This window comes from Trachurus trachurus (assembly GCF_905171665.1).
Source record: "Trachurus trachurus genome assembly, chromosome: 16".
NCBI lineage: Eukaryota > Metazoa > Chordata > Actinopteri > Carangiformes > Carangidae > Trachurus > Trachurus trachurus.
In genome coordinates this window covers 25,165,120-25,192,695 of record NC_139902.1, presented here as the reverse complement: position 1 = coordinate 25,192,695, position 27,576 = coordinate 25,165,120, and the positions used below count along the sequence as shown (strand labels likewise).

The following is a 27,576-nucleotide window of genomic DNA, read 5'->3' as shown; positions in this document are numbered from 1 at the left end:
AGGAGAGAGAGAGGGAGAGAAAAAAAATCTCTCATAACATCCCTATGAGCTTCATACACAGCCCAGGAGCTGCCGTGTGCAAATATTGACTTTAACACTGTTGTTTTATGTAATACTTATATTACTGTTGTTGTTCCAATATTAGGTTAAATATTGACAAAGCCAGACACATAAATTCAATCTTTTATTATTCAATATTTTATCAAAATGAAATTGTACGGATACAAAAGACAGGCTACATAAAAAAAAAAAAAAAACTGTAAAAACATCTCCCAGCATTGCAGAGGGCATTTCATAGGCGAGACTACAGCATGAGCAGAGATCCATGTCCACAGGCCAGAGTAAGAGTAGACATAGACAGACAGCGATTCCCTTTAGTGTCATTGGATTTGTCATGCGACTCCCAAATATTAAAAAAAAAAAAGGTAAAGAAAGTTGAGGGAAGAATCAGTCCCTTACAAAATAGTTCAGCTTGACAGATGTTCATATAAACCACAGAAATTCTTGAAGGACAGATATATGGCCCGTGGTCCACATGTTATAAATAAACCCTGAACAATCACCGAATCCTCTTTTCTTTTATGTCTTTATGTCTACACGTACTTAATAATTAGTGGTTTGTGCTTTTAGTATCAAATAGTGCAAAGCCTGTTTGATTTGTTTCCTCAATTTGCTTGAAGATCATAAGAATTGGCGCCTGCAACAAGAACACAGGTAGACATCACACATGTAGAACATCTGTAGGTTCTTTGAAGATGAGGATCTACTCAAGAGGACACACATTCTTTCAGAAAACTATAAAGCTATATCCAAAGTCACAGGACACGTGTTTGAAAAACCCTTACAGGGCACAACCTCTGTAAAATCAGTGTTTACACAATAGAAACAAGTCAAAAATGAACACAAAAAATAAAAGCATATCTTTTAAGACAACTAAAAAAAACTATATCAAGTTTAAGAGTATGTCTTTTTTTTCTAAGGAGAACAAAAGACAAGACAAAGCATCTTTTTCCAGGGAGAACAATAAGACATTCAAAAAACACAGCAAGATGTTGAATGTTTGGCAATATCATGACCTTTCTAATAAAACTTGTGTACAGTGTAGCGACTTCTCCAGTGACAGACTTTCTTTTAAAAAATTGAATATTTACATTAATGTTTTTATTTCCTAGTATGCATTCAATACCTCCAAATTACCAATCTACACAACAGCAGCCCTAATCCATGCTATAACAACTGATTGGTAGTTGTATAGTTGGGACACAGCTGCACTGCTCTGTAACATTCAGGTGTGAGGCTAAAAGCTCAGTAAAGTAAAGCTGTCACCCAAACTAAATGTTCTACCTTCTTTAGACTTTCTGCTAAAACCCAGATTCTGGTCCGACATACTACATTTGAAATACTCGTGGTTTGTTACATTTGGCTGCAACGAACATTTACTGACTATCATGTAACTATTACAATCATTATCTGATGTATGGAGCTGATATGATGTATAGCAAGACACATCAACCAGCATCAAGTGAGACTGTTTTCTCTGTGCTATCATGGATGGATGGATGGATGGATGGACAAATGGACGTTGGAGTTGGATATCTCAGCAGCTGCTATCCTTTGTGTCCTTGCTCTCCTCAGGCACCTTGTGCACCAGCTGGTGGGCGGAGTCTTGGATGATGCTGTTGCTGTGTGATCGGTTTAAAGCTGGATGTTGCTGTCCAGTGGGAACCTGCCTGGCCTCCGACAGCTCGCTCCTCGGGGTCATCCTAAATCAGCCGGGACACATGCGAGGTTAAAACTTGTACACGCGTAGCTCTACTTCACATTTTCACAATACATTTTCACAATAAAGTGCAATCATTAGGGGTGTGCCAAAAAATCGAGTCACATAAGAATCGCAATTCTCATTTAATACAATTCAGAATCGATATAAAATGTTCCAAAATCTATTTTAAAAAATAAAAAAATGAAACAAATCTGCTGTCTGTCGGCCTCCATTTCCTTAGAAATAACTTTTAATTTTGTTACTTAAGTAATATGTGATATTGCTTTTATGCAACAGTTTCAACTATTCCATCTAAGCATGGATAAATGTTTAAAACTCAATAAATGTGAAAAAGACACTTTAGTCATTCTGTCTTGCAAAGCAGACTGGAGTCATGAGGATCCTTTGCACACTGATAGAATAAAGCAGTAATCATTATGAATCAAATCGTTTTGAATCGAAAATCGATTTTGAATCGAATCGTAGCCCCAAAAATCAGAATCGAATCTAATCGTGAGATAGTAAAAGGTTCCCACCCATATAATCAAGTAGGAGAAAAACTGAGGGTGGCAAAAGTGTTACGTCTGTGTTTTTCTTTTAAAACATAGAGTCACAGAAAAGGTCAAATTAGTGTCAGCTCTACCACACTGTCTCACTTACCGGCCATCTGCGATCCTGTGCATGCTCTCTGAGCGGCTGCTGACCTTACTGGAGCCTCCACCTTTGCTGCGTCTCTCTCCCCCCTCCCTCTCACGCTCCCGCTCCCGCTCCCTCTCCCTCTCCCTCTCTCTGTCCCTCTCCCCCCGTCTGGAGCTTCGGCTGGAGGCTCCCCTCTCCAGGTGCTCCCTGGCCGAGGTCTCCGACTGGGAGCCTTGCACGTGGTGCTCGTGATTGCCCAGCACAGAGGTTCCCTGACTGTTGGCGTTGGCTGCGGCCGAGGGGTTGGTGGGAGCGGCGGCGCCGGTGCTCGTGCCCATGGACTTGGAGATGACCTTCAGCTTGTGGGAGCTGGGCTTGTAGTGCTTCTTCTTGTGCTGGACGCGGCTGTTGTGCTTGAGGAAGAACTCACAGGACTCCTGCAGCACCCGGCGGCTCTCGCTGATGGGACTGTCAAAACACAGAAGGTGAAATGTTTGGTGATTATATTTATTTATCTATTATTTATTGGTCCTGGGTGCAGGATCCCTCCTCTGTTGCTCACCCTGAGGTGTCTCCAATTTTTTCCCCGTTAAAAGGGTTTTCTTGGGAGTTTTTCCTCAGTTGATGTGAGTGTCTAAGGGCAGAGGATGTTGTCATGATGCTGTGTAAAGCCCTTTGAGACAAACTGTTTGTAAAAAAAACGGGCTATACAAATAAAATTGTCTTGCCTTGCCTTATTTCTTATGAAAACTGATGTGAATTGTATGAGGTCTTACTCTCTCTTGCGGGTCCTGTTGAAGAAGTAGGCCCACTCGGAGCACGTCTTCTTGCTGCTGACCCAGAACACTGCGGATATTCCTACCACCAGTGTCATCAAGTACTTCACCAAGAACAGAGAGAGGTCAGGACGGTCGAGCTCCGCGGTCTGAAACAAAGAGGCAAACTCAAATGAAAACTGAATCCTTGTGATCTAGAGCAAGTGCACAAATTAACTTAATTTAATTCAATTTAGCAGACTACAACTGTTAACACAAAGCTGTCGGAACCTCTTGGCTCAGAGACCGACATTTACCAAAAGATGGACTGAGTTTGTTTTTGTTGTACGCTGTCAATTTTAATGTTTTTTAGATTTAAATATAGAGAAATTTAGATTCATACTGTCATTTAGTAATGCTTATCACTTGCTCTGTTTCTGCTCTGAGTTTGATCCTATGGAAAAGTTACATTCACCTTCAGGCCTTTATTAAAACATCTGCCTAAATATTTAGATTTCGTTACTCCAACTTTGGACGTAAAACTTTCAACACATGCTGCAGCCTTTGCGAGGCCTGGCCAGACTGGAATGTGAGTTTATTTTTAAAGTAATTAAGAGTGTGTGGGAAGCTGTGCTGTTAGCCTTAGGTAATGGATGTGTTAGGGTTCACCACCAGGGTCCAGTGACTTCTCAACAAACATGTGGGTTTCAATATAGACAAAACATTTCTCAGCTGCTGATTGTGGTTTCAACCTTATTTATACAGTTTTTTTTATCCTTGATGAGCTTTCCAAGTTTGCAGTGTGCTTTGACTTTTGATTGTGTCACTTTTGCCCTCATCTGGTCAACCATTAAAAACCCACAGGTTAACCTCCTCTAATCTGTCCATGATTATCTACCTTTGAGGAGCAGGGGATGCTGTACTCCTGACAGCGATCATTGATCCAGGTATTCTCCCAGGTGCTGCGGTGACTCTGCTCGTAGGTGTAGCAGGCCAACAGGGTGACCAGCGGGACCAGGTACAGGCAGCTGAACACGGCGATGCGGATCATGAACTTCTTCAGCTTCTCCTGGTTGCGCTCGTCGTGCTGAATGACCTGCCGCATGTTGTTGAGGGAAACGATGCCGGCCAGGATGAGGAAGAGGCCGACGATGACGCCCACGCACAGCGGAGCCAGGACGAAGTAGCGCAGGGCGTCCAGGTCGTAGAGTCCCACGAAACAAACCCCGCTGATGTTGTCCCCTTCCACCTTGTTGAGAGCAAGCAGCATGACGGTGAGCGATCCAGGGATCCCCCACGCAGCCGAGTGGAACCACACCTGCAGAAAGAGGACAAAGAGCTCTGTTTTCATGTGTGCACCAGCCTGTGTCTGCTTGTTTCACATCTACTTTATACACTTCTTTTATGTATTAAAGGCAGATTGGCCCATTGCCATAATCCCTAGAGTTTTAGGAGTAGGTTCGTTACCTTTAATTGGCTGTGCAAGCTATTTTTAGAACGGCGGAGCAGAGCCGCAAGCTGCTCAGAGCTACGCTACGGAGGCTCATGGAATTTCTTGTTTCCCTCCTCAAACTAATCAAATACACAATCCAACAACTCCAAACGCTCTTGTGGACAAGTTGTGACCTGCACATTCACATCGCTATGAGATAATAACAGAACGTTACGAGACTCAGTTGTTTTGAGGTAAATTCATGCAAAACAGCTGATGCGCGTTCCCGTCGGGGGCAGTTTTTCTGCAAGCAGTCTCTGCATTTGCCTCAAAAACAACTCTGTCTCGTAACGTTCTGTTATTATCTCATAGCGTGGTGAATGTGCAGGTCACAACTTGTCCACGAGAGCATTTCGGAGTTGTTGGATTGTGTATTTGATGAGTTTGATGAGGGAAACCATCCCATTAGTCTCGTAGCATAGCTCTGAGCAGCTTGCGGCTCTGCTCCGCCGTTCTAAAAACAGCTTGCACCGACAATTAAAGGTAACAAACCTACTCCTAAAACTATAGGGATTATGGCAATGGGCCAATTTGCCAAAATGTTGAACTATCCCTTTAACACTTGACAATACACTTATAAACCTTACCGCCTTCTTCTCTATGGCTTCACAGCTCCACTTGGGTCCAGCTGCCAGGAACCAGGTGATGGTGAGTATGACCCACCACACGATACCAGCGATGGAGAAGAAGTAAAGCAGCATAAAGAGCAAAGTGCAGCCTTTGCTCTGTGAGCCGAGCACCACTGTGTCCACACCTGCAGGATGCGCCGCCTTGGTACAGGCAGCATTGTTCCCCAGCAGGAACCCGAGGAAGTATATGAGCGACACAAAGCTGTAACAGACGGCGTAGAAGATGATGGGGCGTTCGGGGTAGCGGAAGCGTTTGACGTCGATGAGGAAGGTGAGAAAAGTGAAAAGCGTGGCGGCCAGGCAGATGATAGAGCACACACCGATGAAGCTCTTGGCAAAATCAATGTCGTGGGGTTTGAAGTACATGTTGGAACAAGGCGGAGCGCAGTCCTGGGCGCCCAGGAACGATGATCCGTGACCTGCTTTGGTTTTTAACTGCAGGGGGCACCAGAAGCCCAGGTCCCTCTTAGATGACGAGGAGGTCACTGCTGTGGTTGCAGCGAACGCTGAACCATCACCGAGGTGACATGGGTCCAACCTAGAAGATAAAGAGCATAGATATAATCACTGATAATGAATATATCAGGAATAATAATTAGTATTGCCCTTGTGGGTTGTCTGTAATTAAGTCTTACTTATCACACTGTAGCTCAGGGGGCCAGGTGATACCAAAGATCCGAATATTCTCTTCGCAGTCGGACAGGACGGTCTCACACTCCTCTCGGCACGGACGGATCACCGTATCCTCCTCGGTGCATGCTGGGATAAAGGCCTGGCAAAGGAAGTGGTGGACGTCTGGAGAGCAGCGCAGTTTTGCCAGAGGCATGAACGGCTGTGGATCCACAGAGAGAGAGAGAGAGAGAGAAGTTATGCAATGCTGAAAATGAGAGCTTGTGATCCACGTTTGAAGTTAATCTGAATCAAGAAAGATCAAGAATCAAGAAAGATTTATTTGTCACATGCTGGGCCTTACGAGTACAACACCGGTGAAATGTTATTGTGACTATACCGATAACAATACAGTGTCAAATAGGAATAGAAAATATGCATACATGAACATGATTTTTAAGTTTGAAGAGAAGTGCAGATAGACACTGTTTACTATTTGAGAAATCAATAAAATCCACATGACAATCTTTGTGACATACAGTATGATAGAAAACAGTCAAAAATGATCATAAATTTGATTGGCCTGGCTGTAACCAATAGACAGAAAGGTTAACTTTACTCTATCTTGACTTGAGGAGTACCAAGTCAAAAACATTGAAACACTCGGGATCCAATGCTCTACATAAAGTATTCAGTTAATTTTAAGCTGCAGAGCTCTATAGCGCCACACAAAGGGCTCCATTCACTGGCTGGGGACCATATTCTTCCGTTTCAACACAGTGGTCAAGAACTAGTCAGAGGGGAAGGAGAAGGGGTGGGATGTGGGGTGTGGGGTGGGGGGTGGGGGGGCAGTATAGGTGGCAGGAAATGAGTGGACGGACGTTTTGGAAACACACAACAGGCCAGGAAGGCAGGAATGCTGCACACAGCTGTCGATAGGTTGGGCTGGGGAAGGAGCTGCAGTATTAGTGTGTCTGCAGGGTGTGTGGATTATCAGTGGGAGACCACGGCTTACACAGAAGACAACTTGATTCCACTTAACCAAGTCCAGATCATGTCTGCTGCGCTGTCGTTTCAGTATCCTTGGACTTAAAGTGAGACTTTTAAAGAGGCTTCTTTTAACCAGCTATCATCAGCCTGGATGCTTTGCTCACTCGTGTGTGGACATTTAAGAGTAATAGGACACACAGTTTGGGCCTCATCTACTATCATCACATCTTCATGTGTAGACAGACTCTTGTCAGTGTCTGTCCTGCCAATATTTTGACACAAAACAAAAACACACACACACTCTGGTCCACACAGTCCGCTATTCAGTGTTTCCTCTCTTTTTTTTCTTTTCCTGAAACTCAGTCTGGCAGTGAGCCCATGTCTCTGGGCCCTGGGCTTGCCCCCTCTGACAGTAAGTGTCCTTGTTTCTCTCCGGTGGAGGTCCTGGACTCCTTGTCAGTGAGCTCCCCATTGCTCAACAATCTGACCTTTATTTGCTTTACAGCAGACTTACTGTAAAAACTGCCCTCGTTTCAGAAAGCTTCAACCGGGGCCAGCGGTACAAGTCGAGTCTTAAAGCAAAAAATCCTCTGCAGAGAATTTCATAGCAAAGTACTTTGGGGATTAAATGATTTTATTTTTTTTAAATCAAAAATGGCTTGACTCTCACTTCTCAAACTTTAGCTCAGATATTTTAAGAGCCTCAAGTGTGCCATGTCCGTCCGTTACACTACGTCAATTAGTCTTTCCGTTCTCTTTGTATTCTCACACTTCAAACTTTTATGTTTTCAAAAGCTGGCAAACAAAAGTGGAATCTGGGATCAAGGGCGGAAAAAGGTTAACCCTCCTCCGGAAAATCCTACTGATAGGCTGGACCGAGCCCAGTACGGAGCTCAAGCCGGCTTCATTACAGCATCTGGGCTTTGTGATAAATCGCTGCACGCTCTCAGAGAGCTATGTTTAGTATGTAATGTTGAATGTAGGCCATAAAAGTGTAAGCCTGTCACCTGGGAGACAGGACGGTGGAGGTATACGCTCGTGTACAGGGGAAACAGGGGAAAATGAGTGAGTGATTAACAGAGAGAATACATTGTGGTATGCAGCTTTGTGTAGCACTGGGTGTGTCCCTCCCCTTCCTCCAGAAATCAAAGGGCTCTCACAACAAAGTCGAGAAAGTTGCCCGTGGCACGGTTGCTGTGAAATAAGAAGCCTATACCTTTGCCAGATGCCACACAAAAGACTCCCTCAACAGATCACTGTTCATGCTCAATGCTCCGACACCAAAACGAGTGTAACCCAAACCCCTGGCCTTCAGGAATGCTGAAGACACAGGACAGCAACTGCAACAGAGACCGAGTTCAATGCTGAGGAGGGGACATGACAACACTGGGTCTACAGATACAGATGTAACTAGGGCATTAGGAGTAAGACAACAAAGAGAATATCATCGGACAGACAACTCTAAGATTAATGGACTTTACTTGCACTAGGAAAAATTTGAGAAATGATTAACAAACAGAAAATAGAAATGATGTATGATACAATGATACAAAGAGTTTTTACATGTGACATATTTGTGGAAATAAAGCTCAAAGGTTTGATACGTTTCCCAATGATCACTGCCGAGAGTAGCAAGTCCTACCTTGTACAGTAGGTCGCCGCCAGCCCGCCATAAATAAGAAAGACAAGTAATTCCTTCTTAATCTACATTTCTTGTTGAAGAGTCAACTTAATGTGACGACATTCCTTCTTCTTCAACACTCTCATTCCTCCTCTGAATTTCAATGTGGCAATGTTTTTAAAATCCATTATGTATGACACCAGCGACTTCCAACCAGGCATACAGATTCATGGTTATCGTGCTCACAACAATACGAGTGTCAACTGTGCATTCACTAGATAGTGCTCTATAACAATCAAGCATGATTTGTGGACAAACTGTGTCTGGTAATTTGTGTGCGCCTGTTGATGACCATTACAAAATGGTAATTACAGTTCAATCAATATGCACTTCTGATGGCTAGCAGACACTGACATTTATAGACCAGAGCCATGAATAGCACAAATGAGAGCACTAATAATGGCAATCATTTTGAGATGATATTCATTATCTTTAAATGTGAGTTGAATTATAATTTTTATTTACATGCAGGAGAAGCCTTTTTAAATCAAAGGCTGTTATAATTACAACTCATCACAGAAACCCAGGCTAATGAGATTCTGTAACGTGGGTCAGCAGCTGTTAAATCCCTTCATGTAAAGTTTCCCCTGAAGAAAAATCAAGGCTGTGAATATCACCTACTTCAAAATGTCGCAGACACAATCTGTGTTAATGTGTTCGACTTTTCACCCCAGTGCTGTCTAAAGTATTTAATACGTTCTTGGAAACTTTGAGATCTCTGCTGGAATTTTAAAATAAAGTTTTGTGGGTCTGAACGATATGTTATGTTCAGCCAAATATTGTTCACATCAATGACATGGTTTTTTTTATTGACTGGTCCACCCAATACTATAATTAAAAGTAGGAATAAACTAGTCTGGGATATTAAATTGAGAATTTAAATAGAGATTTGTAGCTGAACAATATTAAAGATCAAAGGTCAGCATATAAAAACTCATTCTAGTGGCAGTAAATAAGAACCAACCCGCTAATACTGGTGGTATATCAACAAACTGATGAATGTAATGTAATAACCACTCACCTCCATATAACTGGCTGCAATATCCTGATCATAGTGCTCCATCATGTTGGGAAAGAAGGTCATGTTGTAGGACATCCCCAAGCACCGATGCACCTTGATGGGCTCACAGGTAAACTGGCTGTGGGCACTGCAGCTTCCCACCACCCACATCAGTGCCACACACACCCACAGTGGTCCTGGCATCAGCATGGTGACAGACAGACTGTTTGTTTTTATTGTGTAAAGTAGGACAAATTGCTTTTTTGGCTCAACGTTGAGGATCCAGTTCAGGCTGTCATCCACATTTCACTGCTCCTGGGGACATCTCTGTGGAGCCCTTGGTGTTTGAAGCAGGAAGACCTTTCCCATCAGCCCCCCGCCCCTCACCCACCACCCTGGTTGGTTGGTCAGCATGTGCCTCTGGGTCACCGACAGGAATCGCACATCCCTGAAATGAAATGAATGTAATTTTATTGGAATGATGAAGTTAAAGTTCTGGCAAAAACAAGGACATAGAGATTTGATTTAGACCACAACCTGGATTTCATGAAAATCTATCATCAGGAATCGTATCTGAGATTACTTTTGTAGCTGGTTATAATAAACACATTTACTACAATATTATAGAGTAGAAACAGACTGAAGCCCTATCATCAAAACAGTCTACTGTGCAGGCTCTAATGGCACTATCACCTTCAGGATGAAACTAAACTGCTCTTCTTTTTTTTCTCTATGCTCCTCTACAGGTTGCTTGAGGATCCTCTGGCTCCAGTCTGTTTGGAGACGCATCAAGCAGGTGGAATTAAAAGACCACAATCCAGTCGATCCCAGTGAGCAAGGCATGAATTTACAAGGGGTGGGGAACGCTAAAGATCCAGGTGATTCAGTAGAATAAGTCTCAGCTTGTTGATGCACATTAAGCTTCACATAAAAGTGTTGAAGCCTCACACACGTACTCACATATTATGCAGTTTGAGTTATGAATCTTGAATGCCTCACAAAGTTTTATAGGCCACTTTCCCACTGGATATAAAAGCAACAATAGGTTTAACTTTGCACAGGGGCCCACTGAGGATTAACATGGATATTAGTTTCAGTTACTTACATGTGTGCACAAGTATTATAACAAGTAGCATTTCAAATCAAGATATGGTTTATTATAATAAGCAGATAAGATGTTTATATACTTGATGATGACTATAGGCTACTGATATCACTGACTGGTGGTGAGAGTTTACTTAGGATTTCCATGTCACCACCTTCTTCACAGTGCAGTAGGCCATTGAGGTCAAGGCAATGCAATAATAAGGTAACTAGGGCAAACACTACTAAAGCTACGTGCATAAAGGTTTTGGTTAGCATAGCAACAGTGATTAAAAAGACAACAAAAGTGAGCAAAGCAAATATTTGACACGTACCATCGGGAAAAAAAACAACAACACTTCAACAAGCAAACATGTGCGGGTTAGAAAACGAGCCTAACAACTTAATTTCACAGTTAAGTAGCCTAACTTATACTCCCATAAAGTTAATTACTTTAGAGAAAAGGTCAATTTTCTTGTGTCAATTTCCCGTAAAACAGACACCAACAGCCGGGGGACAGGGAGAGAGAGTAGCTACAGTAAACATCCCAGCCTCGGCAGCTAAACCACAGAGGGGCCGAGACAACTTCGGTAGCGACAACAAAGTTACAAAACTATGAGGGCTGATTAGAAAAAAAGAAGAAGGAGAAAAAAAACGTAAACACAAACACGTACCTTTAACTAGCCGGGAGTTAATGCGACAGCTGGCTACATGGATACTCGTCGGGATAAATCTGTGGGGAATTTGGTAGCGTGTTTCCTGTGATAAGCTCCAGCACGGTCCCTCTGCCTTTTCTTGTCTGGCTGCTCTGGAGTGAAGCTGCCTTCACGGGCAGTCGGAAAAGCGACGATTTCAATACAGAGGCTATGAACCGACGTGAGGATTAATCGTAGGCTTAGGCTTAGGCTACGTTACTTATGAAAGATGTAAAAACTTGAATATTATTTTAGTAAATTGTTCAAACAATAACTAGAGGCGTAAGATCTAGAAAGCGTAGGGTATTAGACATGTTTAGCATTTATTCGAGTGTTCGTTTCGTTTCACTTAACTAAAATGTTTTTGAGTTTCATCTAGGCTATAACTAGTAGCTAGCCTATCTCTATAATAACTAACGAATAACTAATAATAACAGTTATAAAACTGTTTAATTCAACAGTTCGTATTGGAATTTACGAGGAGCACTCGAACGCATCATGTGTAGATATGGGATAATGACGGGACAACCCCAGACCGAAGGTAAAAAAGAAGAAAGAAAGAAAAAAAAGCACACACCTATCTCTACTAGGCTTGTTGACATTAGACTGTTAGTTGTTTTAGAAAGATAATGTGTAGGCCTTTATTAATTTAGACAATATCTGCATTTTTGATTCACCTCAGTAGACTTTTTTCGGCAGGAGGTGCTATTGCATTTTCATGGCAAGATGAAGAGATAGAGTGAGAGTGGGGATGCAGGTGTAGTTTCCCTACATACCGCTAGATGGCGTGACCTCCATCCATTCCTGTGGTAGGCTATTGATCAAATTATTCTTAAGAACTGGAATCCAGCTGTGCCTTAGGGGAAATAGTTCACAAAAACCAAAAACAGCATTCAGCCAATAAACAGTCAATATATTTGGCATAACAGACTATTACTCATCGACTGTATAGTGGCTATTCAAGTAGGTCTACCTAGGAAAAATATAAAAAGCCAAGAAGGCTATAAGGCAGGGTAATCATTTATTAATTAGGCAGACTATCCCTCATGTTGTGCACCCCCTGGAGATCCGAAGAGGACCCCTAGTGTCCCTGCAGGCGCCTGTTTTACTGTATGTAGTCGGCTAATAATCACACAGGCGCTCACACAATATGCCATGTTCCAATTATCCACCTGGGGGCGCTGTATCCCCTCCGTGTCCATGATATTCATGTGACCGTCGTAGAGAGGCGGGGTTACAATGTAACAATTTAGGTGCTACAGTGGAAGCAATAAAGTGTCCGTGAAGTGAGCGCATCTGCTCGCCGCTGCCGCTCTTCCTCTCCTCTCGCCGCGGATGCAGAAGACTCCAACCTCGGACATCAAATGACATTTGTAACGGAGGAGACGCCAGAGGGGCCGGGACTGACTCATAACACATTTATATGAGGTGCGTGAGCTTGTGTGGCACATTAATATAAGAGATAAAGCCGAATACAGTAAATTCCTGCAAAGCCGAAAGGTGCACTAAAAGAGAGATGTGGTGTGGATCGCCTGAGCGCGCTCCGTGATGGATGCAACAGGATTATTGTGTCCGTACGGGGGAGGTTTGTTCTGTTCTCCGTGTCTTATAGTTTGTGGACCGAGGCGCTGGCCTGTTGCTAGGAGACCTTTTGACAGCTGGGAGCTTTTGGACCGTGACAGTTAATGCACTAATGGTGTCTGCTTATCTGGCAACCCAAAACCTTCCCCCCACCTTCCTTTTCTCCCCAGGTCAGTTCCCCCCGCGCGCTGTTCGTGCGTAAACCCTAATTGTGTCTTGTGCGTAAAAAGACAACATTTAGCTACCTCTGTGGTTGTTTTCAGTCAGGAGATTACACTGGTCCGCTGGGAACAATGGCCCACTTGTTGTGATTATCAGATCCTAAATATATCCACCTTCCGCATTAGCTGTGTTTAATCTTTTCTTAGGGAAAATGAAAAGAACTGAATGTATTTTAAACATATTATATTTATGTATATGTATCTATATCCGTGTGTATGTGTGTGTATGTTTTAACTCCAGAGAGAGGCTGTTGATCCTGATGTTCATTCCTGGTGTGGTATTCAAATGTGGGTTGAGTGCATTTCCTTTATTATTCCTTTGAAAGAACAAGAAGACATGAAATGTGCGCAGCGTGTGTTGGCCTGTGATGGGCTTGGACACACGACTGCAGGATAAGCACCCTCTCTGCCTCATCAATCAGTAGCAGTTGCCTGTGGCCATTCGTCTGAAGGTCACTCATGAATGGATCAATACCTAGATCTTATTGCAGACTACACTCAAGAGCAGCCAGCCAAGCAGCCAGCCAGTAGTACCTACACTCAACACTTAAGGTGCTCCACATACTGCACATGCATAGGCACACTATGAAACAGGCACATGAGAGGACCTGGGATGACTTATTGTACAGTGAATGTGTAGTAGCATTTTCAATCATAGTATCCTGAGCAGCTTGGATTACAGTGTATCTTTGCTGACCTCTGTTCCCTCCAGTGCTGCTGGGTATTTTCTCACAGGAGACAGTGGGATATCATATTCAGGTGTGTAGCACATTATGTCAAGGTTGTAGCTACACCAGAAGGACTTGGTGTAATTTGGACTCCCAGCTTGTTTTGAGAAGTGCTGAGCTGTTTTTTTTTTTTTTCTTCTCTGAAGTCTGGCTGCCTGTGGCTGTCACAGTGTTTGTGCTTTATATTGAAAAGGCCTATAGAAATAACAGCTATAACAAGACTCGTGGTACTAACAGAAAAAAAAAACATCTCTATAATACACAAAATCTTGTGTCTATTTTAGCAAATATAGCAAAGCAGACACGCTGAGGAGGATCCATGCAAGATCAATATGTTCAATATAGGTGTTCCCAGTATTGAGGCGCCACTGGCTGTCTCTAAAAACAGACCTGTCTTTATGTTTGGATGGGAAGGTTACACAAGGGTGAAGACACTCACAGGAGAAGGTGGTATATTCTATGTTTGGTTCAATGACCGTGATGTGTCTCAAAAAGAAAAATCAGTACAGCCTGTGTGTTGCTCAACAGACCTCCTGCCAACAAAAATCAATAACATGTCACATAATAATTGCCAAATTGCTTACTAAAATAATCACTGCACATGCAGCACAGGCAGGGATACACTGTGTGTACTTGGCAGGGCCGTTGCTAGGAATCCTGGGCACGCTGAAAAAATACTGCCACTTTCATAGTATCTTTTTTTTTAAATCACGGCAATGATGACGGTGATTGACAGTGACAGACAACCTGCCTGTCATTCTGATTTAATATCTCCATTATGTCTCATGATGAAACTTTTGGATGTCATATTTCTAATTACATACCAGACATGTGGAAACATAGTGTAGCATTAGAGGAGGTTGAGTGTCCTGTTTTCATTCAGTAAGGGACAGTGCACTTGATTACTACTCATTGGTAGTGAGTGGCTCTCACATCCAATTTCTCAATTTAACAGTGGACAGTCAGCTCAACCCTGCAGGAAAATCCAGCTAGAACTTATTCCAAACCTACAGTATATTGGCCAGTTAATGAGATCTGCAGAAGAACCTGCTTTGTTAGGACAAATAGATGTAAACAAGTATTTGCTGTAATCAGTAGCAGAAAGCTTCACTTATAAGATAAGATAAGAAAAGATAGGAATTACTTCATTAATTTTATTATTCTGTATCATACCTGTCAAGCAAGACAAAGCGACACATGAAATGGAAGATAATAGTATAGTGGAGCTGAGGATTGTGGGTAAAGCTGTTGACTCTGAAATCAGAGGCTGGGGGTTCAAATCCCAATGGCTGAGGTGACCAGGTGTTCTGCATTATGTGGCATTGCACATAATTTTCATCGTTCATTGTCATGCATATTTAAATGATGTCCCACATTTTTATTAGCTCTTGGTTTGTCTGCTTTTTATTTTTTTATTTTTTTACTTTCTCTAGTTTTCAAGACACCACTGCAAGACTTTGTATATAATCTCATTTTAACTCTTCTTCCTTGCCATATTGAGCGTTCAAGTATTGATTCAGTAAGGGACAGTGCATTTTATTTTTCAATATGGGACGATCCTGTATTATATGGGACGGCTGGCAGCCCAAGTGAAAGTTAGTAGCTGGCTAGCTGAGTATTTACAACAGCAGGATGGCACATATGGCTGACTCAAAATAAACTACAGCATCCACATTTCTCATAATGAAGGAAGATGTCATCCAGTGTAGCTATGACAACAATGCAGTTCTGTTGTACAGAAAAATATCAGTGAAGATTTTTCAGTTTATGGTTGGTTTTGGAATTTATTTGGGATTTATTGGCAATACGGAGGATAGAGTAATACAGACGGATCAGTACTGATCCATCTTTAATCTAATTTAATCCACCATGAGCAGGATTTTTAAAAATCCTGATAATAATGTACACAACTGAAAAATGCTGTACTAACACTGATTCTAAAACTCTACCAATTTTACACATCAAGGTCAGTTAACTAGTCACAGGGAGTATGGTTGGTTCATCCCGTGAACACAGTTACGTAACACTGTATTTTCTGTGGTTCCTCAGGACCTTTGTAATGACTGAGCCAGTGATGTCATCTTGGTTTGAGCTGAAACACTGGTTGCTTGTAATAACAGGGGACATTATATCTGAAAGGCGTGGGTAAAAAGATGATATTTGTTGCACTTTGGGAAATGTAGGCTCCATTATATTTGGAGTTTGACGCTTGTTACTGTCATATAATCAGGATTATGATGTATCAGTTTTGACCAAAAGCCTAAATCAGAGTTTCTATAGAAGTTTTTTTCACATTTAATTATTTATTTATATATATTTTCATGCATTCATCATCTTCATCCTCATCAACGGCCATAATGCCCTTGACTTCCATCCCTCCTCAACCGCTCGTCTCCGTCCTTTTCATCTAGCAGGAAGTTTTGTCCTTTTCTCCCTTGGCTCTCCCTTCAGCAGAGTCCAACTATCAAACAAACAGCCTGACTCATCATCCATCCTACTGCTGGCCTATTGCGCGCGCACACACACACACACACACCAACACACACCCATTATTTCCTCTGTCTTACACCCCATCACCATGAAGGTGACAGAGCAAGCCTCCTGGCAGACAGCTGCATTTAGAGTGACGGCTGGGACTGTAAGTGGACAGAGATGGATTCGGACGGACAGGGTGGCGTGCTGCTGCTGATGGATGAGTACAAGCAGAAAGAGACTGCGGATGCCCTCGAAAAAGGGGGTATATTGGCTGTTACACGGGTCCACAGCATATACCGGTAGTCAGTCAGTCCATCAGTCTGCCAGACATGTTCTGTGGTTATAGTGTGGGCTATTTGTCTCCTCCATTGTAAGAAACCAGACTGTGAAGCGCAAACTGACGGGCAGACTTTTCTTTCTGTGAGTGAAAAGCATAATGGAAGTGTCATAGCAAAGCCTTTTGTGAGACCAGTAAAGTGTCACTGGTCTGCATTGCAATTCATTTCATCCTTGATGCAATTTCAAATATGGAAAAAAAGAGAAAAGATTCACATTGTTGGTTTTATATCTTGTCAACAGAAAAATAAAATGATTCAACTAGGCATTTTAACTGCACCCACTGCTCTCATGTGATGCCATCACCATGTATAACCTTCATAGACCGCTAAAATGAAAACACTTATGCACAAGAAATATGTTGAGCATATTTCAAACTCTAAGGTTATGATCATTAATTTTTATTGCTTATTCTGAAAATGTCACAACCAAAGTGTTAATACGACTAATAGTATACAGCTGATACTAACACTAGCATGGAAACACACTCAGTGGCACTCATTTCATTCAGTATGTTGTAGTAGCATGTTAGCAGGACAACCTGGTAGTTGTAATAAATATAAATACCATTCCTTATTGGACAAAAAACATACCTGATGATTAGACACAAGATGAAAGTTGATTGATCATCAAAGTCACTACAATTCATCTCAGGGGTACATGAATGGCTTTACCACAATTCGTGACAGTCTATCAATCATCAAGGTATTTCATTGAAAACCACCAATATCAAGTGAACTTTGACCTGCTGGTGACACTGCAGGCACTGTGGCTATTTCAGGGAAAATATCTATTGGGATCAGTTCAGTGTGGAAGAAAGGGATGGACCAACCACAATTGACATCAATAAAAACCTATCATTAGCATGACTGAAAATATGATGTCATACTGTTGTGTTGTCAAACAGTTAAGCTGTCAAAAAAAAGTACAAAAACATTGAAAACCTAGTGTCCAAATTCACTGCAAGAATGCAATCAGGAAATATCAGATTCCCAGAGGCTGTCTGTGTTAAAGGTCTGAGTTACATTAGTAGTTAAAGTAGCAGCATATGGGGAGGTCATAGTGGTACAAGTAGTAGATGCAATGTTGTTATTGGTGTGTGATTAACGTTGCCTTAAGCTCCACTTCAATTACAAATTGTCCGTATGTGTGTGTAGCAGTAGGGAGATGCTGACAGGACAGAGGCTCTGCCAGTCAAAGTCCCACCAGGACTTGGTCCTCTCCGCTCTCAACCAGCAGAGGAAGGACGGCCTGCTGTGTGACGTCACCCTGGTGGCCGGTGAGCAGAAGTTCCACGCCCACAAAGCCGTCCTGGCAGCATGCAGCGATTACTTCAGGGTGAGTCCTCCACCACACTATTTACCTTCAACAATGTTTTTTTTTCTTTTTTCAAATGAGCATGTGTATCTGAACAGGATGCTTGTGTTAGTTTATAATTGTGCAGCACAAACAAACAGCTCCTTTGTTTTGTATGTACATTGGTTGGACTAATAGAGGATTGCACTCTTATCAAGCTGATATTTGCCATTCTATAAAAAGCAGGTATCAGTCAGGCAATGTAGCCCACTGCTGATGTGATAGAGGTGACAATAACATGTTATGTAACCATCTTCAGGGCCGGTGGATTATTAAAACTGCCACAAAACCTGTCTCGCTGCTGGTGAGCTATAGCCGAAAGAACCTCATTAGTGTGGATTATTAATGGAGGGTTATACACATGCAGTATACGCAGTGGTCCAAGGGGCCTCTCTCATTTGTTACCAAGAAAAAACCCCAAGAGAAACTCAATTTTAAAAGTAGATCAGAGTCTTTGTTTTGATTAGGTTCATGTGCACAGATGGTACAAAATATGAAGCACTGACGGCTTCAGTCCAAATTAAAAGTGCTACAGCAGCTCATCCTTCACAGACCCACCTGGATCCAGCCCCGATGTTTGCTTTCGTGTGGTCTCTTGCCGAGGCTTCGGTCTGATTGTAGTTAAGCCACAGAGGTAGGTTTAGGTAGATTTATGCTGTCAGACAGCCAGGCAGGAGATTTTCTGAGATGGGCCGCACAGGGAAAAGTGCACCGATGAGATTTGATTTAGGGACACTGAGCAGATTAGGAGGTAGAAATTAATCCCCCTTGAAAACGAGAGGCAGATTAAATATGGCCAAGTTGCCCAGGGATTATTCCTTCTGTGTGAATGTTTGTGTCTAAGTTATTTTTACGACTTCTCTGCAGAGAGTTGAGGGTGGGCGAGTCACACTCCTCTCCTCCTTTTGTTCGTCCTTCTTACTTTTGTTCTCCTTTTGTTCTCCCACTTCATATTTAAATGCAAAGCCCCAGCTGAGCCTAGCAACGCTGTTGTTCCAGCACTAAAATTATTAGATCAGCCTGTTACAGTAAGCAAGAAAACTCATTGCACTTCCCCGTTCCTTAACAACATTATCATCTGACTCCACCGCTGGCTTTCATTTAGCTCATTTACTGAGGAGATGAAGGTGCTTTCTGTGGTGAATAGCGACTGTGTTTTCTCTCTCTCCCTCTGTTCCTCTTTCCTTCACACTCAGGCGAACACTTGCATGCACACCTAGTTGTGATTATAACACATTATCTAGCCCAATGGACATGTGTGATTGTAACGAAATACCTGACCAAGCGTGGCTTGTTTACCTGGGACTTGTCCTGAATGTGTCACCTGCCTCTTCCGCTGCCGTCACGAAACTAAGATGTCTGGACAGCTCAGGGAGACGTGGCCAAATCACTCACACCAGCATCACACACCACCCTCAGCAAGAGTGCCCACACACACGCACACACACACACAGACACATAGACACAAACACACACTCAGTCTCACTCCTTGTTTTCCTCGTCGTACACAGAAATATTGTCCTCCAGCCCCGCAGTCAGGACAGAACTAATATCAAAAGCTATTATTGTCTCAAAGAAACATTTCACACCAGATGTACAACCTGTACTACACAGAGCCCTGTTATTGCTTTTACTACTCTGGGAGGTCAGTGCTCTTTTAAGATAGATTTTAAAGTATTTAGTTAAGACCACATAATCACTCCTCTGTGCCTTCTCATACAGCTTGAATTGTTAATTTAATGTAGTGTGAATTGATCCCTGAGGTTACATTACAGTGTGAGAATCTGACGTACTATTGCACTCACCTCCTACAGTGCATTAAAAAAAAAAAAAATCTCTGCCAGTACCATAACCATTACTATTTTCTTTGGACTTCAGAAGAAACAGAGTACTGTAGGTGTTAGAAAAGCTGCAAGTCACTCAGGAAGTTGTGTAGATAGAATCCCATACATGAGCTTATGTTATGCATCTAAAACAAACATAGTATTTAGTAGCACTAGCTTTCCAATCAACATAATTACCGTATACACAATTGCATATTACAAATGGAAGCACAACAGCGCTGAGATGCAAATCAAGTAAGACTCACAGTATGACCATGAGGCCATTCACCACTCCTACTGTGTGACAGTCATATGAATGTTGTTCTTCTTCCTTTGATTTTATTTCAGAATAAGAGCATATTGTTGTTCATTACTTTACTTAGATCCTCAAAGTGCTCTGAGGAAGTTTGCTGAATGAGAATGAGCAGAGTCAGTCTGAATTAGTTAAAGAGCAGTTGAACTAATAAATGCAATGTTTTGATCCAACCACACATGGCCATCAAGGAATATAATCAGTAATACCAGTTGTATCTTTCAAAAGCCTCACATGGCATGGTCTTTATTTTGGTTTTACAGTGCGGAAAATTTGGCTCATTTATTATTTCACAGCATAATAAAGGTCAAGTACTAAGAAGAAGAATATTTGCACAGAATCCAAACAGTTCAAAAACCACTGGCATCCACACAAGTCTTCAAAAGCCAAAACATCTGAGCCTTGGGGTTTGTAAGAGGTTTCCATATACGATACCTCTATCTCTGTGAAATACCTGCCTATAAATACATTCACAGGCCCGTAGAGAAATTCTAATGTTTCACTCAGACATAAAAGAAAAACCAAACTGAATACTGTAATATTTCAGTGGTTGTGTGAGTGTGTGCGAGTCACGAGCCCTCTGTGGTATGATCACCCCAAGCGGACACATAAATTTTGCTGTCAGGCCGGGGCCAACTGCAGCGCTGCACTCTCACTGCAGCGGCATGCGAAGGGGGACTGCAGTGAGCGGCTCAATGTGTCTCTGTGATCTATATCCCAAGTCAGAGGGGCCATCCGTCACCACCAGCGCTCCCTCAGCTCCTCCACCAAGGTCAGGAGCAGTCATGCTGGAGGCGAGCAGCTCTGCAGACGCTCTCAAAGCTCCCTCACACATATGAAAACACACACACAAACATACAGTGGAAGCAAACATGCAACATTGTGTAGGAGGTTTCTCCATCACATGCACTCTTGTGTTTTATTTATATTTACTACCTGTGTCTCTCTATCCAACTTTCTGTGTTTTACGCTCATGCACACATTGACCGAAGCTCATCCAACCTCACACCCCCAGGTCTAGCCACAGGACCTCCTGTGCTCAGTGGACCAGCGGATTTTTAATTAGCGCAGCAGTGAATCAACAAGGCTGAGCTCTGAGGAGAGATGAGCCGGCCTTGGTTAAAACTCAGCGTGGCCTCAAGTCGACCCCGACTCACACATCACATTAGCCATCGGAGGGAGTCGGTGCCCATGAATCAGAGAGAATCGGATGAGATTTGGGAGAAATGGATGTCGTTTTCGTGACAGAAAGAGATGCAGCGCTAAATGGGCAGCCTGAGGGTATTTGAAGCCTACAACGCAGTTAGGCTACACACCAGACTCTCTGTAGAGATAGTGTAGAGCGGCTGCGCTGGAAAGTGCTACTGTGATCGAAAAGATATGCGAAATTGCAAGTTGGCAAGATCATTATACCGAGGCAAGGAAACTGGGCAGAGAAATTGCCTATACCTGCTACAATTAGTTTTTAGAAGCGGTTGATGGTGTCTGCTACTGCTTGTCCCACCACAAACCAGAGATTTATAAACTAAATGGTCACAATCTCACCGTCCCTGATAACTAAGAAGACATAAAAGTGGAGGTGTTCTTCATCCTGGCCGTGTTTGACCTGACACCCTCTTCTCACTTTTCCCCTCCACTCTGCTGTTCTTTGTTGGTCGACCTGATCAATGGCTCTGACATCCCCTCATGGTGTGACACCAGTCGATAGCTTTGATTAGCGAGCAGCAAGCTGGACGCACGCACAGCAGGGTCAGACTGCAGACGCTGCGTCCGCTGCTTTGATTTCACATGGGGTGTGACGTGCACACGCGTGACTGTGTATGTGTGTGTGCATGTGCGTGACAGACAGACGGAGGGAAAGATAGAGAGGCTGTGTAACAGAAAGTACTGATTGTGCTATTTATTTCTGCTGACCTCCGGGGGCCAAGGCAGGTAAATCAATACAGAGAGGATCTTGGATGTTGTGTCTAGCAATTTTTGATTAGCTATGGTGCTGTTTTTTTTTTTTTTTTAGCACGTCGCCTACATGCAGAAAACATTAGCAGCCCTGTACAGTTAACACTGAAGGACTAGGAGAACAAAGTTGGATTGATTTTTACCATCAAATACCAATCTAATCAATTGTGTCATTGCTTGGTCCCAGTTTTACAGTAAGCAAGGCAGAAAATGCTTGATAAAATATCATTGATGTGGTGTTCCCTCAGCTGACCTCCATGTTTTGGTTATGTGTCCTCAGGCTATGTTCAGCTTGTGCATGGTGGAGAGTGAGGCAGACGAAGTGACTCTTCAAGGCGTGACCAGCGTTGGATTAAAGCACGCTTTAGACTTCGCCTACACTGGACAGGTGAGCATGAAAAAACAGCCAACGCAGCTGACCAGCCGAAAAAAGAGCATTTTCCCACACAAACTTATGTCATCTACAAAAAAAAAAAAAAAAAAAACTGAGGAAAAGGCACAATAGCCCTGTTCAGTCACTCTGGGAACGGCAGTTTGAAAACATCATAGCAAAAACCCCAGAGCAATAAGAAATAACAGCACTAGCAAATATACTCTCTTAAAAACGAATATATGCATTTATAATTGTTATTTTACTCAGAATCAAAATTCAAGGATTTAAAATACTCACACAGTGAAATATGCTTGGATGTAGATTGAGGCCCAGTACAAATGTTAAATGATGTTTTGACCTGTAATTAGGCCCTGCAGTACGACTGAGCCCTGTATCAAGTGCCACTATTCTCTAATCCTGACCTGATGTTCATTTAAACTGTCCTTGGCTGCTTAGTCAGCCCTTATACCACGCTTCTAGGTTACACTGCATCGACTGGCCCCGCTGGCTTGAAAGGCAGCATCGTTTGAATGCCATGGCCTGCTCAGTCGTCCAGCCTTCCTGTAGCTCCTCATTAGCAAATCCTCTGGTGTGAGAAATGTCTCCACACATGAATCTTTGCCCTGTCTTACAAAAGAAAAGGAATATTCATTTGAGGCTGAATTTCATTATGAAGGTAAGTGTAGGGTGCGTTAATAATAAGTCTACAGGGTCGTCAGGTGGTCACTCTCCCAGTAACTAGTGGAGGACAAACTGCACAGAGGAGGATCAATATGTTCCAGCACCTTTCACCTCTCCAGAGTACTGGTCAGCATACACATGGCCTCCCAAAGAAGCCATACAGGTACACGATGCACACAAAGCTACAACAGCAAACACGTCGGACAGCCATCACATAGCATTAAAGGGATAGTTCAACATTTTGGCAAATTGACCCATTGCCATAATCCCTAGTCATAGCAGTAGGTTCGTTACCTTTTTTTTATTGTGCAAGTTCAGTGATTGACAGACAACACATATGACATAGGACAGTAAGTGTGAGGGGAGCAACGCTTCACCACGCTATGAGATAATAATGGAACGTTACAAGAAGGAGTTGTTTTCGAGGCAAATGCAGAGACTGCTTGCCGAAAAACTGCCCCCGACGGGTATGCCAATCAGCGGTTTTAAATGAATTGACTTCGAAAACAACTCTGTCTCGTAACGTTCCGTTATTATCTCATAGCGTGGTGAATGTGCAGGTCACAACTTGTCCACCAGAGCGTTTTGGAGTTGTTGGATTGTGTATTTGATGAGTTTGATGAGGGAAACCAAGAATTCCCATTAGCAGCTCTGAGCAGCTCACAGCTCTGCTCCGCCATTCTAAAAATAGCTTGCACCGACAAATAAAGGTAACAAACCTACACCTAAGACTATAGGGATTGTGGCAATGGGCCAATTTACCAAAATGTTGAACTATCCCTTTAATATAGTTAAGATAGCTAGTTAAGCTATAGTAGACCTAACAAGGCAAACTAATGCAGATGCTTGTGTAGATATTGGCATCTGCACAGATAATGAACCAAACTCCGCACATTTGAACACAACTAAGTACAGTAGTACTATAACATCAACAGCAGCTATCAGAGTGCTTAAAGCAGAAGTGAGTGATATATTTGTGTTAATATAAGTCTTAAATAGTTATATCTTCCGACAGCAATCACTTACATAGAGTGTTTGGTCTGAAACACGGGTCTCTCAGTCCCTCTGCTCTGCTCTGAGCCGAAGAGAAAACATTTATCGTATCCTACAGTTTTTATCCAATGAGGAGAGAGAACGGCATGCAGGGCTGTGTGTGCAGCCAAGGAACGCCGTGAATGTGGTGACGTAGCGACGAGGACTGTTATGGTGCGTTCAAGGAAACTCGTATTTTTCCGACCATGAAGTCGTACCAGTTCGATCTGGTACGAGTTCACCGGTCGGAAGTTACGAGTGGCCGTTATAGTGACTTTCACCGGTAAAACAGGTCGGAAAAACACGAGTGGGTTGCCTGGAACGCTACAAAGTCGTAAGTTGTGACTTGAAGCTGTAATTTACGATTTCAAAAGCCTGCCTGGAACGCAGCATTAGCGAAAACGACCGGATCACTCACTTCTGCTTTAACTGGCTTTCATGATACTGATGTTTCTTTTGGCATGAATGAATTATTAATGCATTGACAACATTTTAAGTAGCCAGGCTATTGTGTGTGTGTGTGTGTGTGTGTGTGTGTGTGTGTGTGTGTGTGTGTGTGTGTGTGTGTGTGTGTGTGTGTGTGTGTGTGTGTGTGTGTGTGTGTGTGTGTGTGAGTGAGAGAGAGAGAGAGCGAGAGAGAGAGAGAGTGAGAGAGCGCAAATTTAAACTATTTAATACACAAACAGATGAAAAATTAAAAACCAAAGAAAGGCAAGGCCAGGCAAGGCAATTTTATTTGTATAGCCCGTTTTTACAAACAGTTTGTCTCAAAGGGCTTCACATAGATGACATCATAACAACATCCTCTGCCCTTAGCCCCTCACATCGACTGAGGAAAAACTCCATGGAAAACCCTTTTAACAGGGAAAAATCTGAAAATCAGAAAGAAGCACAAGTTTATCCAAAACATGTTACCTCATTTGGCATTGGTGGTTCAGAGCCCTGTCAACAGCTGGTTAGCTCTGTGGGAAATGGCACTGACTGTGGATTGGGAGGCCTGGGGTTCAATTCCCTGACGAAGCTAGTGTGTTCCCTGAGTCAACAAGATCTAAAAGAAGAGACAGCTTTGATACTGTCTACACCTGCAACTTGCTCTCCAAGGAACTCAAAAGGCCGTCCAGAAGAACACTTGTGGCAGCTGAACAGCGGGAAATTTACCTCGCTGAATCTTAGAACTGTTAGACTGTAATTTGGAGACTGGGCCTATAGCCTGTCTTTAGATTGTGTGATTTTTGAGTGAATCTTGTAATTAGTAGCGTTTGGACAGGAGTGCTGGTTTTTGTTATCCATCGCTTTAGTTAACTGAGTATTTTAGTTTGCCTTTGAATTTCTCCCTGTAGCCTAGAGCATTTTTCTGTTCTTTCTCAGTACTTTGCCCTGTCCCCCTCCTTAGTTTTCCCCTGTTGTCACTTCTGTACCTTTATGATTGCCACTGAACGAATTTTCTCTTTATTCAACCTAATTACACCTGGGTGTTGTTATGTTATTTCCCGCCTTCCCCATTCCAAACCGAGCCGGGTCGTAGCAGCAGCTCCCAGTCTTCCTCAGAGAGCTGGAGACAGGTGGCCTTAGGCTTGGCCATGCGATACCTATTTCTTAGGTAGAGATCATCGTTTGGAGCTCTAGCCCTCTGGCACTAGTTCAGCAATAAATAAATAAAAATGTGAGAGTGTAGAGGAGGCAGTCTGGCAGCGAAGACAAAAAAAACTCTCGGTGAGTATCCCTAACCCCTACCCTTCCAAAAACAGCAAGGAGGGACAAAGGAAGAGAGTGGCAGCCTAACCTGCTCTTCATCTGTGTGTGCTGATTGATTGACATGATGATGCCGCTCATGTACCTTGGTAATCAAAAGCATGCAGGAGCATTTTTTAAAGGCGCTAATTAAAAAAAAAAAAGCAAACAAACCAATAGAGCTAATCAAAATGTGGGACATCATTTCAGTATGTGTGACATGGGACAAGGGATTAAAATGCTCTCCACAAATTTGTCAGATTTTTCCTTTAATTTGTCACCTATCTGTTTAGTGTTGGGATGTGTAATCTACAGCATCATATTTCAAATGTAAAAACTATATTTGTAAGCAAAGAGCGACCACAGCTGTTTCAAGAAGAGTAAAAAAGTCACTCTAAAATATTAAGTATAAGTATGGAACGGCAAAAAAAATGAAATACTCAAGTACAGTAAGTATTTAGATGCACTTAGTTACCTTTCAACACTTCCAAATATGTCACCAAAATAAATCAAAACATGGATTTTGCAGATTACCACTTTAATCTCAGCATAAGCCTCTACCGCAGCATGCCTTTGAACACTGTGTTTTAGAAGCGTGCAGATGCTGTATCAGATTTGATAAACTGGTCTGCTGTGGTCACACTTTTTTAAACATTTCTCTGGGACGTAAATAGGAAACAGGGATAATTTCAAGAAAGGAGACATGGAGAGCACAGTTGCCTATGTTATTTATCACCTAAAGCAGCAACTGTCATAAGAGTGAGGTCACTGCTCTTGCCTTCTTAGCCCCCCATCAACAAAGAGTAAGTGTGTGATCATTTCTAATAACTCCCTTGACCTTTTTAGTGCCAGCAATGCCCGGTCCAATAAGCAGCCTAGTGGATTATGCCGTGTACTGAGAGGCCAGGAACTTTGTAATTACTCCTAATTTTATTTCCACTGTGGAAATGAGCAAAGAGTAAATCGGTTAGGCAGTGTAAGTAGGTCAACAGCAGGCTTGAAAGCCGCCCTGCTTTGGTTGGCCCAGCTCCTGTCCGCCCAGCGGAGATGATAGCAGATGAGATGAGGGCAATATGCTTATCCCCACACCGTAAATAATGACCTACTAAAAATCCTTCAGCCACATGTCATAGGCCAGCAGGGTGAGTGAGGAAACATACTGCCACAGGACGCTCTCAGACTGGAACTCAGTCAGTAACTGAATCATTGAATTTTTTTACTGCATGCCAGGACCACAGCAGAGATCTCAATCAATTAAACACTGAAAATCCTGCTGTGTTTCATTTTTATTGCCACCCCCCGGACATACAATTTCTCACACTATAAATATTTTTCCTCAACGAAAACAGTGAAGAGTGAAAGCCTACGTACATACTAGGTCAGAAGACATTTATATTCTGCCACACAAGCAGAACAGCTCCTTTCATTTTGTCTTCTCCTCCAGGTAAAAAGCTCGCAAGTGGCAAGCACGATAAATGTTGGTTTACACAAGAGCTGACTGTACTCCCACACCGAACCAGCCACAGTGTTATAAAACTGACTTGTGCTGTGTTAGGGTGAAGTGCTCTCACTGTAGTGGGCCTCTGGAGTGGACGGGAGAGCAAGGCACGAGGCGAATTCACTTAATGTTATTAC

At 42.7% G+C, this 27,576-nt stretch overlaps 2 protein-coding genes across 2 annotated transcripts in view; one reads left to right on the top strand and one right to left on the bottom strand.

Annotated features, from left to right (window-relative positions):
* Positions 1 to 230: 230 nt before the first annotated feature.
* On the bottom strand, positions 231 to 11,444 carry fzd6 (frizzled class receptor 6). The gene is made up of 8 exons (XM_083988929.1): positions 11,315 to 11,444; positions 9,579 to 10,005; positions 5,913 to 6,109; positions 5,236 to 5,815; positions 4,055 to 4,474; positions 3,178 to 3,326; positions 2,423 to 2,869; positions 231 to 1,763 (listed from the first exon to the last, which is right to left on the bottom strand). The coding sequence occupies exons 2-8, from the start codon at positions 9,765 to 9,767 to the stop codon at positions 1,598 to 1,600; spliced, it is 2,148 nt and encodes a 715-aa protein (XP_083845055.1). The 5' UTR covers positions 9,768 to 10,005; positions 11,315 to 11,444; the 3' UTR covers positions 231 to 1,597.
* Positions 11,445 to 12,701: 1,257 nt separating this feature from the next.
* The window catches only part of klhl32 (kelch-like family member 32), a 30,819-nt gene continuing 15,944 nt past the window's right edge, over positions 12,702 to 27,576 (top strand). The window contains exons 1-3 of the mRNA XM_083990515.1: positions 12,702 to 12,763; positions 17,834 to 18,014; positions 22,405 to 22,512. Coding sequence (XP_083846641.1) covers positions 12,759 to 12,763; positions 17,834 to 18,014; positions 22,405 to 22,512 — 294 coding nt within the window. The 5' untranslated portion in view covers positions 12,702 to 12,758. The remainder of the gene's footprint in view (positions 12,764 to 17,833; positions 18,015 to 22,404; positions 22,513 to 27,576) is intronic.